Genomic DNA, 16,459 nt, shown 5'->3' with positions numbered 1-16,459 from the left:
ATTCATCATACTGAGTTCTAGTGGTATTTTTGATGAGAGGTCAAGGGTCGATCATTCATGATGGCTTGAATACCAGTAGAACCCGAACAGTGATATTTTACCAACTCTAACCTTTGTAGGGCTTCATAACATCTCCTCAGACAGTTGTATACACCATCCTGGATTAATGGATATTTGTTGTGAGGAAGGATGAACTCCTTTCCAACAGTACCTCAGATTAACAGACTCTAACTCTTCTCTAAATCCTCCCCAAGGAAATACTGGTCTCTCATTGTGGCGATATGGTCAGGCATATTTCCCAAGGTGTTAATATGATGTAAAAGACTGAAGAAATAAAATAACAAACGGTTGATGGCTTTATCATTTTGAATTAGTGCTGAGTGTTCAACTGAAATGTCGGCTATTTTTTGTTCATTGACCAACGTCGGATCAATTATTTTAATTCCATTGTTTGTTTGTTTTTAGCTCAATGCACACATTGCGCTGCAGTTTCTCTAGAGATAAATCAGATCGCACCCGAACTGTGCGATGTATTTGGGAGTTGTAGTTTCCAGCAGGCCAGTGTTCTACAGAGGCCTACCAGAGTGGCCTACCACAGAGGCCTACCAGAGTGGCCTACCATCAAAAACAATGGAGAAAATGCATCCCATAACATTTTAACATGGACATGTCTGTTCCATCATTCAGCCTACAGTAGGAGCCAATATGTGGTGTTAAATGTAGGTCTACATTCCATCAGACTTTTGGGGGAAAAACATGCAGGGCTGGACATGAACCTGTTTATCCACTAAACTTTCAGACAAAGAGGTGACTGGAAATGTTCTTGTGTTGTTTGATGTTTTGATGCAAGAAATCACTTCACAAAATAACATGCATTATTATTCCCATTCCATTATTACAGAGAATCAGACAGATTATGCTCCCCTCTGCCTATTGGCTACTTGGCTTATTCAAGCCCGTCTCAAAATACAGCACTACCCCTTTACCTGACTCGCTTTTCAAAATATCTAGAAATGTACATGTTTTGTGCTCTTGTAGGAAGTAATCACTTCCTTATTGCTGACTACAAATGAGCTATAACTGGGCTAATAACTCACTAACTAGCAAAGAATATGAACTAAATGTGCACACGTGAAATTAAGCTCTGGCTTTGATCTCAAAACAAGCGCATCTACTCACTATCGCTCATGCAGTAAACACAGTCCAGTTCAAAGTAAATGGCACAGATCCATATATGGCAATGGTCTATTTGCATATAAGCCTACTGCAGCTCTGATTGTTTATGCTGCACCGGTCTATGTAGAGTACGAGCTGAGTAGTGCATGTCAATGCAAAAGAATCCTACTCCGATGCATTCTGCGGACAACAAAATCTCTTGTGTCGTTTGTTTTGTTTTGTAATAATTTTGTTTTGTAATATCGTGTTGATTCGATCACAATTGCCACAGTAAAGGCAAACTCTAGAACAGTGGTCACCAACCTTTTCTGAGTCAAGATCACTTTGACTCAAAATTCAAGCTGAGATTTACCACTCAGATTTTTTTTAACATGACTTAAAAAACATAAGCCTAAGGAACATTAACCAATTAAAAACAGTGCTGTAGCAATAAAGTTTGTGCACTAAACTTTAGGCCTACCGTACGTTATCGCAGCATATTGGCTTTGCTTGAATTGCCCTGTCAATGTTTTGTTGTTCAGGCCATTTAAAAATATATATTTATGATCACACCGGTCATAGATCCGTTGTTGTATTACTTGTGAAGCACAGCTGAGTGAACATACAATTAGACTGAGGGTCCGCATCTCAACATCCCTCCGCTCTCCCTTTCCTCCACTGACACTGACCAAAAAGTGAGACAGTCTTACAGATGATGGCGAAACTCAAGTTACACCGCATCGTGCACAAATTCATGTTACTCCTATGAATAGAGAAAGTTAAATATTCCTCGATATTAAAAAAGACCCAAGCCACTAATAATAACTAACTAATAATAACTCAAGCCTATAGATACACTTTCCTTCTCATTCATTACTGATGCACTGCTTGTTGTAGCTCTGAGTAGAAATAGGAAGAACTCGCATTTTATGGCTTGTAAAAGTTTTGAATACAAAGTGTTGACAGTGCTGAGTAAGATCTTAAACATGAACTCACTCATAAAGTGACAGTTTCTCTATCTAGTCATGGTTTTAAACATTTTGAAATCTACTTTTCTGTAGCTTTCTTTTATGTCTGCTACGTTACTGAAGAAACGGTCATCTGAGCCATCTGATTGGCCAGCGGTAGACCTATAGTGCACTTGATTTGATCTCTGGGCCCGCCGGGAAGTCAGTTTGTACCTTCAGACACATTAAATAGTTGAAAATGGCAACAGATGGCCTACCCAGCACGCAGGGCAGCTGAATTGGGTGCACCTACAGCCAACAGCCTGAGACGAATAATAATAATTTCTTTAAAGTAGGAACACAAGGCTATGTCGTTGGGTTTTTTACAGAAATGTTTGGCGATCGACTAGGAATAACTTGGACATCGACCAGTCGATCGTGATTGACCCGTTGGTGACCACTGCTCTATAATGTATTTTTATGTATATCCTTTTTTTACCCCGTACCTCTTTACCCCGTTCTCCCCAATTTTGTGGTATCCATTTGGTAGTTAGTCTTGTCTCATCGCTGCAAAATCCTGTACAGTCTTGGGAGAGGCGAAGGTCCAGAGCCGTGCGTCCTCCGAAACACAACCCAACCAAGCCACACTGCTTCTTGACACAATGCCCACTTAACCCAGAAGCCAGCTGCACCAATGTATCGGAGGAAACACCGTGCACCTGGCGACTGTGTCAGCGTGTACTGCGCCACAGGAGTTGCTAGTGCGCGATGGGACAAGGACATCCCTGCCGGCCAAACCCTCCCTTAACCCGGACGACGCTGGGCCAATTGTGCGCCGCCCCATGGGTCTCCTGGTCGCGGCCGGCTGAGAAAGAGCCTGGACTCAAACCCAGAATCTCTAGTGGCACAACTAGCACTGCGATGCAGTGCCTTAGACCACTGAGCCACTCGGGAGGCCTGCTCTAGAAAGTTGAGTGAAGTTCAATCTCGTTCTTCTCTCTGTGGGCTGATATTTTTGCACGGCAGACCCAGGAAGCAGCATGGCAGTCTCGGTGCTACTGAGCGTGCGCACAGCTTAGAGGGAACATTGATGGCATTAGCCTTCCAGAAATTACCCTCCCTCTCCCTCTCCGCTCCCTCTGCTCAAACCAGCAGGCTGCACACACAGGCAGAGAGAGATCTGATGGGGAGGGGGAGAGAGGGATAAGGGAAAGTGAAGCAGAGAGCGTGGGAGAGGGGGAGTTCAGCCACTTTGTGCTTGCCGTACACAGAATTCACATTATAGGAAAACATGGCATTTGTTAGCCTTGTAGACCGGCGCTCCCTTCCTCCCTCGCAGTGACAGGAGTCATCCCAGCCCTAATGGAGACCACGTTGGGCCTAATTGGCACCCCCACTGCTGCTAATGACTGATTGACATGGAGCCTGTTACACACTAGCCATACCAGCCAGTTCACTGAGTTTAACTCCACACACTGCAGGAGGGCTTTGTTATAAGTCTATAGAGACACTGGGAAGGGTTGTAAGAGTTACCACCACACTTTGTGATATCTTCTTTTTCAAGGGCTGATCTGTTTTCTTTTGCATCATAGTATGTGTAGTTGTTAGTTGACCATGCCCATTCTCTGATGTCTCTCTCCCTCTCTCTCTCAGGGCTGAGGTTGTGCTGGGGAACGTCATAAAGAAGAAAGGATGGAGGTATGTTCGTACAGAGGTTACTCTCATAATGAGCCATGTTTCATTTCTGCGCCGTCACTCTTCCTCTCCTGATAACCGCTCTACCTTATTGGAAGGGAAGTGAGCAGTGTGGTGTACTCCACTGTGCACCGGCAGGCAGGCAGCGAGAGATAAAAGATCAGTCAGGCAGGCAGAGAGAGAGAGATAAAAGATCAGTCAGGCAGGCAGCAGAGCCATGGCCGTGCTCCTGCTCTTGTGTCCCTCAAAGCGACTGAATAATGGAATGAAAGTGTCTCCTTTACCCACTCTTTTACCTCATCAACCCGTGTGTGTGTGCACGCTGTACTGTACTGTACTGTACTGTACTGGTTTGACAGTGATGTTGTGATGTTAACCAGAGCACCTTGGAACACCCTCGCTGTGATGTCAACCAGAGAACCTTGGAACACCCTCTCTGTAATGTCAACCAGAGAACCTTGGAACACCCTCGCTCTGATGTCAACCAGAGAACCTTGGAACACCCTCGCTGTGATGTCAACCAGAGAACCTTGGAATACCCTCTCTGTAATGTCAACCAGAGAACCTTGGAACACCCTCTCTGTAATGTCAACCAGAAAACCTTGGAACACCCTCGCTGTGATGTCAACCAATAGAACCTTGGAACACCCTCGCTGTGATGTCAACCAGAGAACCTTGGAACACCCTCGCTGTGATGTCAACCAGAGAACCTTGGAACACCCTCGCTGTAATGTCAACCAGAGAACTTTGGAACACCCTCTCTGTAATGTCAACCAGAGAACCTTGGAACACCCTCTCTGTGATGTCAACCAGAGAACCTTGGAACACCCTCTCTGTAATGTCAACCAGAGAACCTTGGAACACCCTCTCTGTAATGTCAACCAGAGAACCTTGGAACACCCTCTCTGTAATGTCAACCAGAGAACCTTGGAACACCCTCTCTGTAATGTCAACCAGAGAACCTTGGAACACCCTCTCTGTAATGTCAACCAGAGAACCTTGGAACACCCTCTCTGTAATGTCAACCAGAGAACCTTGGAACACCCTCTCTGTAATGTCAACCAGAGAACCTTGGAACACCCTCGCTGTGATGTCAACCAGAGAACCTTGGAACACCCTCTCTGTAATGTCAACCAGAGAACCTTGGAACACCCTCTCTGTAATGTCAACCAGAGAACCTTGGAACACCCTCTCTGTAATGTCAACCAGAGAACCTTGGAACACCCTCTCTGTAATGTCAACCAGAGAACCTTGGAACACCCTCTCTGTAATGTCAACCAGAGAACCTTGGAACACTCTCTCTGTGCTTCATTGTCTATATATTTTCTGTGTGGTCTCACATGTAATGGGTTTTCTCCCCCTTCTCATGTAGACGTTCCAGTCTGGTGATCACAACAAAGATCTTCTGGGGTGGAAAGTATGTTGTCTCTTCTCTGGTTGTGTGTCTGAATGAGAAATATGCTGCTCTTTGTAATGTGTCTGGGGCTGTGAGTGATTGGCACTGTCATAGAGTATATATGTAATGCCATGCAAATAATTCCTCCCTCCCAGTGGCCCTCTGGTTAATGTGATTATGTGTAGTCCGTGCTGATGTTATTATCAAGCAATAAGGCCCGACGGGGTGTGTTATATTGGTCATATACCACAAACCCCTGAGGTGCCTTATTGCTATTATAAACTGGTTACCAAAGAAATTAGAGCAGTAAAAAGACATGGTTTGTCATACCCGTGATATACGGTCTGATATATCACAGCTGTCGGCCAATCAGCATTTAGGGCTCGAACCACCCAGTTTATAATGGGCTTTTAGTCAAACTGAAATGTATATATTGGGATGTTACTGTGATGGACTGAATGATATGATGAAAAGAAAAGAAAGCCTTGCTGTCGCTCTGCTGTAATTCAACTGATTCTGGAATATGTTTTTCATCCATAGAGCAGAGACTGAAAGAGGGTTGTCCCGAAAACACATTATAGAAGGTAAGCTCATCCTGTCCTTAATCACGCAGAGCAAGGGCAGAATGAGAAATTAAATGCTGACATTGCATCAGACAACATCCTGATTAGTCATTTTGGCTCCAGGGAGAAGAGACTCCAATTTGATAATTGTGGACTCTCTTGGGGGATAGGAGTCTTGCTGAGAAAGATCCTAGTTCCTCTTTTCTCTGAAAAATAACACCTTATTAGAATCACATTATTTGAAAATTCTACCTGCAATATTGAGCACTACCTCGCAATTAGAGCCCAGGGGGGGCAAAAGGGAATGTCATGTTTATCTGAACACTTGCAGCCATTCTGACAATGCCATTCATGTCACAATGTAATAAAGCAACATTTAAGGCATATTTCTTTGACAATTGCTCTTTTGATTGGCTATTGTTAGGTTTTGTCCCCCCAATTTTTTTTATTGGCATCAGACCCAAAAAAACATCAGTTGGGCTGTACTCGCAATAGTACACTCAATAAGATATGACTGCAACCATGTCCCTGAAAAATAATAGTGTGTGTAACTGTGGCTGTGATGCATGTCGTTGTAGGTTTAAAGGCCTCACTGGAGAGACTGCAGCTAGAGTATGTGGACGTGGTGTTTGCAAACAGACCGGACCCCAACACTCCCATGGAAGGTAAGGAGGAACATCTTGGTCCGCCTCTATCACTGGCTTCTGCTGTCTGCCTCTTCTCTATTCTCCTGCTGGGTTCTCTCCATCCCATGAGCTTCTCTGACATGCCTATGTCCATTCTAACTCACTAGGCTACATGTTTCTGTGTAGTGCATGAAACTATGTCCTCATTTCACCCCATCCTTCCCTACTGGCTTGCTTCCCAATGCCCTGGGGAATGTTAAATATGAGTGAAAACTGCTGGAGCAAAAAATAACACAATTTAAAAAAAATAATAATAATATATGTTTTATTGTCACATGCTGTACACCGGATAGGTGCAGTGAAATGTGTTGTTTTTACAACACATTGTTTTAAAACCGGAACTGCACGATCCTATAGAATGTTGGAGACAAGTCTGCAGAAGAGCTTTAAATGACAGAGTACTCTGTGTGTTCTCCTGTCATACAGTATTCATCTGTCCTCTATGGGCCATGCTACAGTAGGAAGGTTACAACACCCTCAGACTGTCCCTGTTACTGTTACTCTGCCCTGACACAGACCATCTCCGCTGTTGTTGTACCTAACATTACTCCTGTCATTCTATTTCTGCCTCTCTTGAACCAGGGATAGCTGGTATGTAAAAAAAAAAAATGCATGAGCTTTGGATTGATCCATTTCTTATGTTTTACCCATCTGCCCTTTTAGGAGTTCAACAGTTGATAAACTGCAGTAGTTCACAGGGAAAGGTTTGAACCTGTACCTGAAGAAGTACTTTGGCCATCTGGTGCACCTCTCTGTCACTAGCCTGAGGACAGAACAGAGAGAGGGAGAGAGTGGTGCTGCTGCTGTGTTAATGTTACAGGCTCTCCTAATCACTCTTTTACTCTCTCTCTTTCTCTCTTTCTCTCTCATCCTCATTGTGTTTGCGCTTTCTGTTTTTGTTGCACACAAGCTCAAACATGGCCATCGGGCAAACTGTAAATCACTTGCTCATGTCTGACTGACTTGCTCTACTTTGGATCAGAACAGTTTGCTACACAGCATTTGTCTCTCTGCTCATTGTAGTGTGTGCGTGTGTATTGTTTTATTTTTGATTGACAGAGACGGTGCGGGCGATGACCCACGTGATCAACCAGGGCATGGCCATGTACTGGGGCACGTCCCGCTGGAGCCCTATGGAGATCATGGTGAGACAAACACACACAAACAGCCTCCTCTCCTTCAGGTCATCATTCTGCCCAGACCCAGTCTCAGCACCGGCAATGACATGACACCACTATAACATCCTCTCACTGACTGTGACATATTCTGATCATGACTTCCATAATATTGATTGATTGGCGTCACAGCCATGGGACCAACATGTAAAGTGTTGGTCTCATGTTTCTTGAGCTGAAATAAAATATCCCTCAAATTGTTCATGCTTTGATTAGCCAGTGCCTACTGTATAGTATTCTTCAGGCTAACCGCTGCTGTTCCCTGTGTGTCCTGTAGGAGGCGTACTCTGTGGCGCGGCAGTTCAACCAGATCCCTCCCATCTGTGAGCAGGCAGAGTATCACATGTTCCAGAGGGAGAAGGTGGAGGTGCAGCTGCCAGAGCTCTTCCATAAGATAGGTGAGTGGAGCTGGTCTGGACACTGAGATAGCTATTAAAGGTAGACTCAGCAATATGACATAGATGAACAAAGTAAACAGCATAGTGGGTCAATTTCTGCAACAACTAGGAGCCTTAAAACGCAAAGTTAAAAATGAAGCAAGCTCCTGCACATGCGCAGATACTGTGTGTGACTTTGTCTTGCATCTTGCTCATCACAATATCTGCGGTGCTGCTCGTAGCAAATGTCATTTAGCTGAGTCTACCTTTTTAAATGATTACGAACAAAAATATAAACACAACATGTAAAGTGTTGGTCCCATGTTTCATGAGCTGAAATAAAAAATACCTGAAATTGTTCAAATGCACGAAAAACTTATTTCACTAAAACATTGTGCACAAATTTGTTTCCAGCCCTGTTAGTGAGCAATTCTCCTTTGCCAAGATAATACATCCACATGACAGGTGTGGAATATGAAGAAGCAGATTAAACAGCATGATCATTGCATGGGTGCACCTCGTGCTGGGGACAATAAAAGGCCATTTTAAAATGTGCAGTTTTGTCACACAACACAATGCCACACATGTTTCACACAAGTTGTGAGGTAGTGTGCAATTGACATGCTGACTGCAGGAATGTCCACCAGAGCTGTTGCCAGAGAATTGCATGATAACTTTTCTACCATAAGGTGCCTACAACGTTGTTTTATAGAATTTGGCTGAATTTGGCGGTACGTTCCACATGTGGGCCTATGCCATCCAGGGCCCACCCATGGCTGCACCCCTACCCAGTCATGGGAAATCCATAGATTAGGGCCTAATGAATTTAATTTGACCGATTTCCTTATACGAACTGTAACTCTTATACGAACTGTAACTCTTATACGAACTGTAACTCTTATATGAACTGTAACTCTTATACGAACTGTAACTTGAAATTGTTTCATGTTGCGTTTATATTTCTGTTCAGTATAGATAGTATCATTATTATACGTATAGATAGTATCATTATTATACAGTTATCGGAGTCATTAAAACTCGTTTTTCAACCACTCCACAAATTTCTTGTTAACAACTATAGTTTTGACATGTCCGTAAGGACATCTACTTTGTGCATGACACAAGTCATTTTTCCAACATTTGTTGACAGATAGATTATTTCACTTATAATTCACTGTATCACAAATCAGCCAAGACCTCAGAAAAAAAATTGTAGACCTCCACAAGTTTGGTTCATCCTTGGGAGCAATTTCCAAACGCCTGAAGGTACCACGTTCATCTGTACAAACAATAGTACGCAAGTATAAACACCATGGGACCACGTAGCCGTCACTCAGGAAGGAGACGCTTTCTGTCCCATAGAAGTGAACGTACTTTGGTGCGAAAAGAGCAAATCATTTCCAGAACAACAGCAAAGGACCTTGTGAAGATGCTGGAGGAAACCGGTACAAAAGTATCAGCATCCACAGTAAAAATGCCAGCAGCATATCACCCTGCATACCACTGCTGGCTTGCTTCTGAAGCTAAGCAGGGTTGGTCCTGGTCAGTTCCTGGATGGGAGACCAGATGCTGCTGGAAGTGGTGTTGGAGGGCCAGTAGGAGGCACTCTTTCCTCTGGTCTAAAAAAATATCCCAAAACCCCAGGGCAGTGAATGGGGACACTGCCCTGTGTAGGATGCCGTTTTTCGGATGGGACGTTAAACGGGTGTCCTGACTCTCTGAGGTCATTAACGATCCCATGGCAAGAGTAGGGGTGTTAACCCCGGTGTCCTGGCTAAATTCCCAATTTGGCTCTCAAATCATCACGGTCACCTAATAATCCCCAGTTTACAATTGTCTCATTAATCCCCCTCCTCTCCCCTGTAACTATTCCCCAGGTTGTTGCTGCAAATGAGAACGTGTTCTCAGTCAACTTACCTGGTAAAATAACGTATACATTTATATTAAAAAATAAAAACCAACGAGTTCTATATATAACCTGAAAGGTCGCTCAGCAAGGAAGAAGCCACTGCTCCAAAACCGCCATAAAAAAAGCCAGACTATGGTTTGCAACTGCAATTTGGGACAAAGATCCTACAAAAATGGAACTGTTTGGCCATAATGACCATTGTTATATTAGGAGGAAAAAGGGGGAGGCTTGCAAGCCGAAGAACACCATCCCAAATGTGAAGCACGTGGGTGGCAGCATCATGTTGTGGGGGTGCTTTGCTGCACGAGGGACTGGTGCACGTCACAAAATAGATGGCATCATGAGGAAAGAAAATTGTGGATATATTGAAGTATCATCTCAAGACATCAGTCAGGAAGTTAAAGCTTGGTCTCAAATGGCTCTTCCAAATGGACAATGACCCCAAGCATGCATCACAAAGCCTTGATCTCAATCCCATAGAAAATGTGTGGTCAGAACTGAAAAAGCTTGTGCAAGCAAGGAGGCCTACAAACCTGAATCAGTTGCACCAGCTCTGTCAGGGGGAATGGCCAAAATTGTTATTATTGTGGGAAGCTTGTGGAAGGCTAGCCGAAACGTTTGACCTAAGTTAAACAATTTGAAGGCAATGCTACCAAATACTAATTGAGTGTATGTAAATTTCTGACCCACTGGGAATGTGATGAAAGAAATAAAAGTTTAAATAAATCATTCTCTCTACTATTATTCTGACATTTCACATTCTTAAAATAAAGTGGTGATCCTAACTGAGCTAACACAGGGAATTTTTGCTAGGATTAAATGTCAGGAATTGTGAAACTGAGTTTAATTGTGTTTGGCTAAGGTGTGTGTAAACTTCCGACTTCAACTGTAACTCTAATATGTAATTCTATGATTGCATAGATAAAAGTATGCTGCCTCTACCAAAGGTTTCTTTGTCAATTTTGTGTTTTTCTTGGTAAATACCGGATGCTGTCCTGTCTCCTATTTTTGGACGACTTAGTATAGACTGAACAGCATATTTGGACTGAGTGGTGATGGTGACGGCGCTGACCCAATGTTCCCATGTTTTCAGGTGTGGGGGCGATGACATGGTCACCGCTGGCCTGTGGGATCATCTCAGGGAAATACGACAGTGGGGTACCACCTTACTCCCGCGCCTCTCTTAAGGTAGTGTTACCCGCACCCCTCTTCTGCCCCCCCTGTTCACCTCTTTTGTTTCTCCTTTGGTCTCATGTCAACCCCTCTTCTCCCTCAGCCCTCTTCTTATCCTGGCTGGTTCCTGTCTTAATGGCTGTTTTCTGTGTCTTTCAGGTTCTAGAACTTGATGTCTCCTAGATGCGTTTGTTTTTGAGTGCCCTGTGACGGCATACTCTGTGTACCAACTCTGTGTATCCATTCTGTTTACCAGCTCTGTAGCAACTCTACCACCAGCAGTTATTTGGTGGTGTCAACACAAGCATCTTATCTCACATTTCACACACACAGAGAGGCATGTGCATGCACACTCACTCACGCGCACACTCACTCACACGCGCACACACACACACACACACACACACACACACACACACACACACACACAGAGGCACGTGCATTCACACGCGCGCACACACACACAGAGGCACGTGCATGCACACTCACACGCGCACACACACAGATCAAATGACGACAACATGCATATACTGCATCACCAATTCAGAAACTAGGGCTTACTCTGTGCCTGTGTTGTTGCAGAAGTATGCAGGGTTGCAATGGTCTTTTAACCCTGTACAGTTAAGGAAACCATTTCTCCATCTAACTACGTGGATAATGTTCTCCTGAGTAGAGCTTTGCATACGGATCATTAATTCGTATGTTGTGGTGTTGGCGCCTGATCAACGACAGTGTAGGTGGCTGATCCAATCACTGATGGGTTGCTTGTTCCTGATCTTGTCATTGGATTACACAGGCTATTACACAGGAAATTAAATCCCTTTGTCAAGGTTGCTTTTAGCCTGTTGAAATATGTTGACTGTACATTCATATTTAGAAGGAATTATACACAATCGCAACAATAATTATACATTTATTTAGATCCTGGAACAAATGTGTGTTTGCACTGTATGTGTGTGAAACATGAGAGATGAGCCAGAGAGGGTACTCCTTCTCTCTGCCTGCTGGGGGCTGTACAATAGAAGAGTGTTGACAACCAGACCCTGGTCTACCAAACAGAGTCACATGTTTAAAAGCAGGCCCTGGTCTACCAAACAGAGTCATGTGTTTAAAAGCAGGCCCTGGTCTACCAAACAGAGTCACGTGTTTAAAAGCAGGCCCTGGTCTACCAAACAGAGTCACGTGTTTAAAAGCAGGCCCTGGTCTACCAAACAGAGTCACGTGTTTAAAAGCAGGCCCTGGTCTACCAAACAGAGTCACGTGTTTAAAAGCAGGCCCTGGTCTACCAAACAGAGTCACGTGTTTAAAAGCAGGCCCTGGTCTACCAAACAGAGTCACGTGTTTAAAAGCAGGCCCTGGTCTACCAAACAGAGTCACGTGTTTAAAAGCAGGCCCTGGTCTACCAAACAGAGTCACGTGTTTAAAAGCAGGCCCTGGTCTACCAAACAGAGTCACGTGTTTAAAAGCAGGCCCTGGTCTACCAAGCAGAGTCACGTGTTTAAAAGCAGGCCCTGGTCTACCAAACAGAGTCACGTGTTTAAAAGCAGGCCCTGGTCTACCAAACAGAGTCACGTGTTTAAAAGCAGGCCCTGCTCGACACAGGTGGCGCAGTGCCTCAGTGTTGGGCAGGGCTGTGTTTTTGAGCAGGCTGTTTCAACAGGGCTACCAGTGGTTGAAGGACAAGATCTTGAGCGAAGAGGGCCGGCGTCAGCAGGCGAAGTTGAAAGAGCTGCAGGCAATCGCAGAGCGGCTGGGCTGCACTCTGCCCCAGCTCGCCATCGGTACGCCGACACACACTGCCGCTCTCTCTCTCTCTGTCTGTCTGTCCGTTCCTCGTCCCTCTGGTGGTTATCAACTGTTGGTTTGTGTGTGAGAATGTCTGTATTATGTTGTATGTCTGTTTGTGGTAATCTAGTTCTTAGACGCTAGAGCAGCCAGGATTCTTTTCCTAAACCCAAGTCAGCCTTATCAAGCCAGTGGTAATAACTTGCTACTGATTCTGTTGGTGAGTTTACTGTCGCGTGCACTGGTGTGTGTGTATATACAATGAGCAAGTGTCCCTATTCCCCACGTCAGCAGTAACATGGAATGGCAGACATAAATCTGAGCCGACTGGGGCGAGGGGGAAGGAGCCTGTTGACAGACTCCCAGCTCTGTGGAGGGCTATTAAAGCGTGGCAGATGAGAGAGGGAGACTGTCCCGGGACCACAATTCTATGTCACCCGAGAGTCGCTACATTGGAAAAAAAATGTATCCGTTAGTTACCTAGAGCCTGTTATTTTACACACTTGATAGCCTAGCTTTAGGGCTGTCGTATGTTTAAAGTAGCGTGTGACGTCATAGATGGCATTGGCCTACGGTGCGTTTGCTACATTGCAGAACAGTTTGTACTAAACGACACCTTTCCCCAAAACGTTCTGGTATGATCTTGAACAGACTTTGAGTTACATTTCTCCTGTTTGGTGGGTATGGCGAGATGTGGCTTGAAGTAATGAGAAACATATTTAAAGGGGGCAGTGGCTATGCTGACAACCCACAACGCAACCCCTCCTAGTTTTTCAACTGGTCATTCAGTACAGAATTGTTTTCGTTGCATTGAACGTTCCAGAACATAAAAACGCAGCCTTGGCCAGTGAGTGAATAATCCCTGTCATCTGTTTGACATATATACAGTGGGGCAAAAAAGTATTTAGTCAGCCACCAATTGTGCAAGTTCTCCCACTTAAAAAGATGAGAGAGGCCTATAATTTTCATCATAGGTACAATATGACAGACAAAATAAGAAAAAAAAAATCCAGCGAATCACATTGTAGGATTTTTAATGAATTTATTTGCAAATTATGGTGGAAAATAAGTATTTGGTCAATAACAAAAGTTTATCTCAATACTTTGTTATATACCCTGTGTTGGCAATGACAGAGGTCAAACATTTTCTGTAAGTCTTCACAAGGTTTTCACACACTGTTGCTGGTATTTTGGCCCATTCCTCCATGCAGATCTCCTCTAGAGCAGTGATGTTTTGGGGCTGTTGCTGGGCAACACAGACTTTCAACTCCCTCCAAAGATTTTCTATGGGGTTGAGATCTGGAGACTGGCTAGGCCACTCCAGGACCTTGAAATGCTTCTTACAAAGCCACTCTTTCGTTGCCCGGGCGATGTGTTTGGGATCATTGTCATGCTGAAAGACCCAGCCACGTTTCATCTTCAATGCCCTTGCTGATGGAAGGAGGTTTTCACTCAAAATCTCACGATACATGGCCCCATTCATTCTTTCCTTTACACGGATCAGTCGTCCTGGTCCCTTTGCAGAAAAACAGCCCCAAATGATGTTTCCACCCCCATGCTTCACAGTAGGTATGGTGTTCTTTGAATGCAACTCAGCATACTTTGTCCTCCAAACACGACGAGTTGAGTTTTTACCAAAAAGTTCTATATTGGTTTCATCTGACCATATGACATTCTCCCAATCTTCTTCTGGATCATCCAAATGCTCTCTAGCAAACTTCAGACGGGCCTGGACATGTACTGGCTTAAGCAGGGGGACACGTCTGGCACTGCAGGATTTGAGTCCCTGGCGGCGTAGTGTGTTACTGATGGTAGGCTTTGTTACTTTGGTCCCAGCTCCCTGCAGGTCATTCACTAGGTCCCCCCGTGTGGTTCTGGGATTTTTGCTCACCGTTCTTGTGATCATTTTGACCCCACGGGGTGAGATCTTGTGTGGAGCCCCAGATCGAGGGAGATTATCAGTGGTCTTGTATGTGTTCCATTTCCTAATAATTGCTCCCACAGTTGATTTCTTCAAACCAAGCTGCTTACCTATTGCAGATTCAGTCTTCCCAGCCTGGTGCAGGTCTACAATGTTGTTTCTGGTGTCCTTTGACAGCTCTTTGGTCTTGGCCATAGTGGAGTTTGGAGTGTGACTGTTTGAGGTTGTGGACAAGTGTCTTTTATACTGATAACAAGCTCAAACGGGTGCCATTAATACAGGTAACGAGTGGAGGACAGAGGAGCCTCTTAAAGAAGAGGTTACAGGTCTGTGAGAGCCAGAAATCTTGCTTGTTTGTAGGTGACCAAATACTTATTTTCCACCATAATTTGCAAATAAATTCATTAAAAATCCTACAATGTGATTTTCTGGATTTTTGTCTGTCATAGTTGAAGTGTACCTATGATGAAAATTACAGGCCTCTCTCATCTTTTTAAGTGGGAGAACTTGCACAATTGGTGGCTGACTAAATACTTTTTTGCCCCACTGTATGTAATCTACTACACCCATCCCATCCTGTCCTGAGGATCCTTGGATTTTAAGTTAAATCCTGGGAAAGCCTGAGATTTGGTGGGTCAGATCTGTTCCTGGAAGTGGACTCTGTCTCATCATCACCAGTGTGTCTGGAGGTTCTAATCCCACACCGTGTTTGAACACAGTGGCATAAGGTTTCCGTACAGAAGTACACGAATCCTTTTAGACAATATCACATCTCCAGATCAAGATTAGTGAATGCAGGTGGGGCTGTGTTCTGGGTGTGTATGTTCAGGAAGGGTAGGTTATGTTTATTGTGTGTGGTGTTGTATCTGGGGTGCATGTCTAGTAGTTATATTTTGTGGAGAGACATGATTAGGTGTTTGTGACACGTATAAGGCAGTGTTATACAGTACATGTGTCTAGCATGTTTGTGTTAGGAGGTCTATATGTGTTTAGTATGTTTGAGGCACTGGTGGGGAGGGACAGGGTTATGTGGGAGAGAAAGACTTGTTTGTGTAGTATATTGGGGTGTCATTGCTGTTTACCCGTCCCCTACAGCGTGGTGCCTACGAAACGAAGGGGTGAGCTCTGTCTTATTGGGGGCGTCCAGCACCGACCAGCTGATGGAGAATATAGGAGCAATACAGGTGAGACCACACAGTGAGGGTCCAAGTGAGACCACACAGTGAGGGTCCAGGTGGGTGTGTCTGAGCAAGCGAAAGTGTGTAGATTTGCATAATTTGTCAATTCGTTTTGATAATCAATCAACATGTTTAATTGGTTCAAAATGCCACCCCCTTCGAGTCCATAACAATGATGTCAGATTCCTAAAATGGCTCTCCCTTATGGCCCTTTTTATAAAGCAAAACATTTCAAATTTCAGTCGAAGTGGGATTTGTGAACCAGAACCTTCTGTGTTCTTATTTGTTATGTACTACATTCAGTGTGGCATTGTGTTCAAGAGCTGTAACGGCTGTATTTTGTGTGTGTGGGCGTGGGCTTTTGCATGTGTGTGTTCAGCATATGCGTGGTCTCCCTCAGTGCATTTGATATTTAGTTTCCAAATGTTATGTCCACATTACCAGGGGCAACATACAGTACTATATATACAAATGGTACAAAGTATGTGTAATCTTTACA

General features: G+C 44.2%; 1 protein-coding gene across 11 annotated transcripts in view; it reads left to right on the top strand.

Annotated features, from left to right (window-relative positions):
- The window catches only part of kcnab2a (potassium voltage-gated channel subfamily A regulatory beta subunit 2a), a 119,185-nt gene that overhangs the window by 98,701 nt on the left and 4,025 nt on the right, over positions 1 to 16,459 (top strand). For 7 of the 11 annotated variants that reach the window (XM_024374890.1, XM_024374893.1, XM_024374892.2 and 4 more), the window contains 10 exons: positions 3,756 to 3,800; positions 5,170 to 5,214; positions 5,734 to 5,777; positions 6,335 to 6,421; positions 7,025 to 7,033; positions 7,502 to 7,587; positions 7,895 to 8,015; positions 10,997 to 11,091; positions 12,737 to 12,857; positions 15,878 to 15,966. In XM_024374890.1, the coding sequence (XP_024230658.1) occupies positions 3,756 to 3,800; positions 5,170 to 5,214; positions 5,734 to 5,777; positions 6,335 to 6,421; positions 7,025 to 7,033; positions 7,502 to 7,587; positions 7,895 to 8,015; positions 10,997 to 11,091; positions 12,737 to 12,857; positions 15,878 to 15,966 (742 nt within the window). Of the gene's footprint in view, positions 1 to 3,755; positions 3,801 to 5,169; positions 5,215 to 5,733; positions 5,778 to 6,334; positions 6,422 to 7,024; positions 7,034 to 7,501; positions 7,588 to 7,894; positions 8,016 to 10,996; positions 11,092 to 11,235; positions 11,482 to 12,736; positions 12,858 to 15,877; positions 15,967 to 16,459 lie in introns of those variants that run through there. The other 4 variants (XM_024374896.2, XM_024374894.2, XM_024374888.2 and 1 more) reach the window with 2 other exon arrangements.

The sequence above is a fragment of the Oncorhynchus tshawytscha genome, linkage group LG02 (assembly GCF_018296145.1).
Source record: "Oncorhynchus tshawytscha isolate Ot180627B linkage group LG02, Otsh_v2.0, whole genome shotgun sequence".
Taxonomy (NCBI): Eukaryota; Metazoa; Chordata; class Actinopteri; order Salmoniformes; family Salmonidae; genus Oncorhynchus; species Oncorhynchus tshawytscha.
Note: the sequence above shows the minus strand (reverse complement) of the source record. Positions and strands in the feature narration are given on the sequence as shown.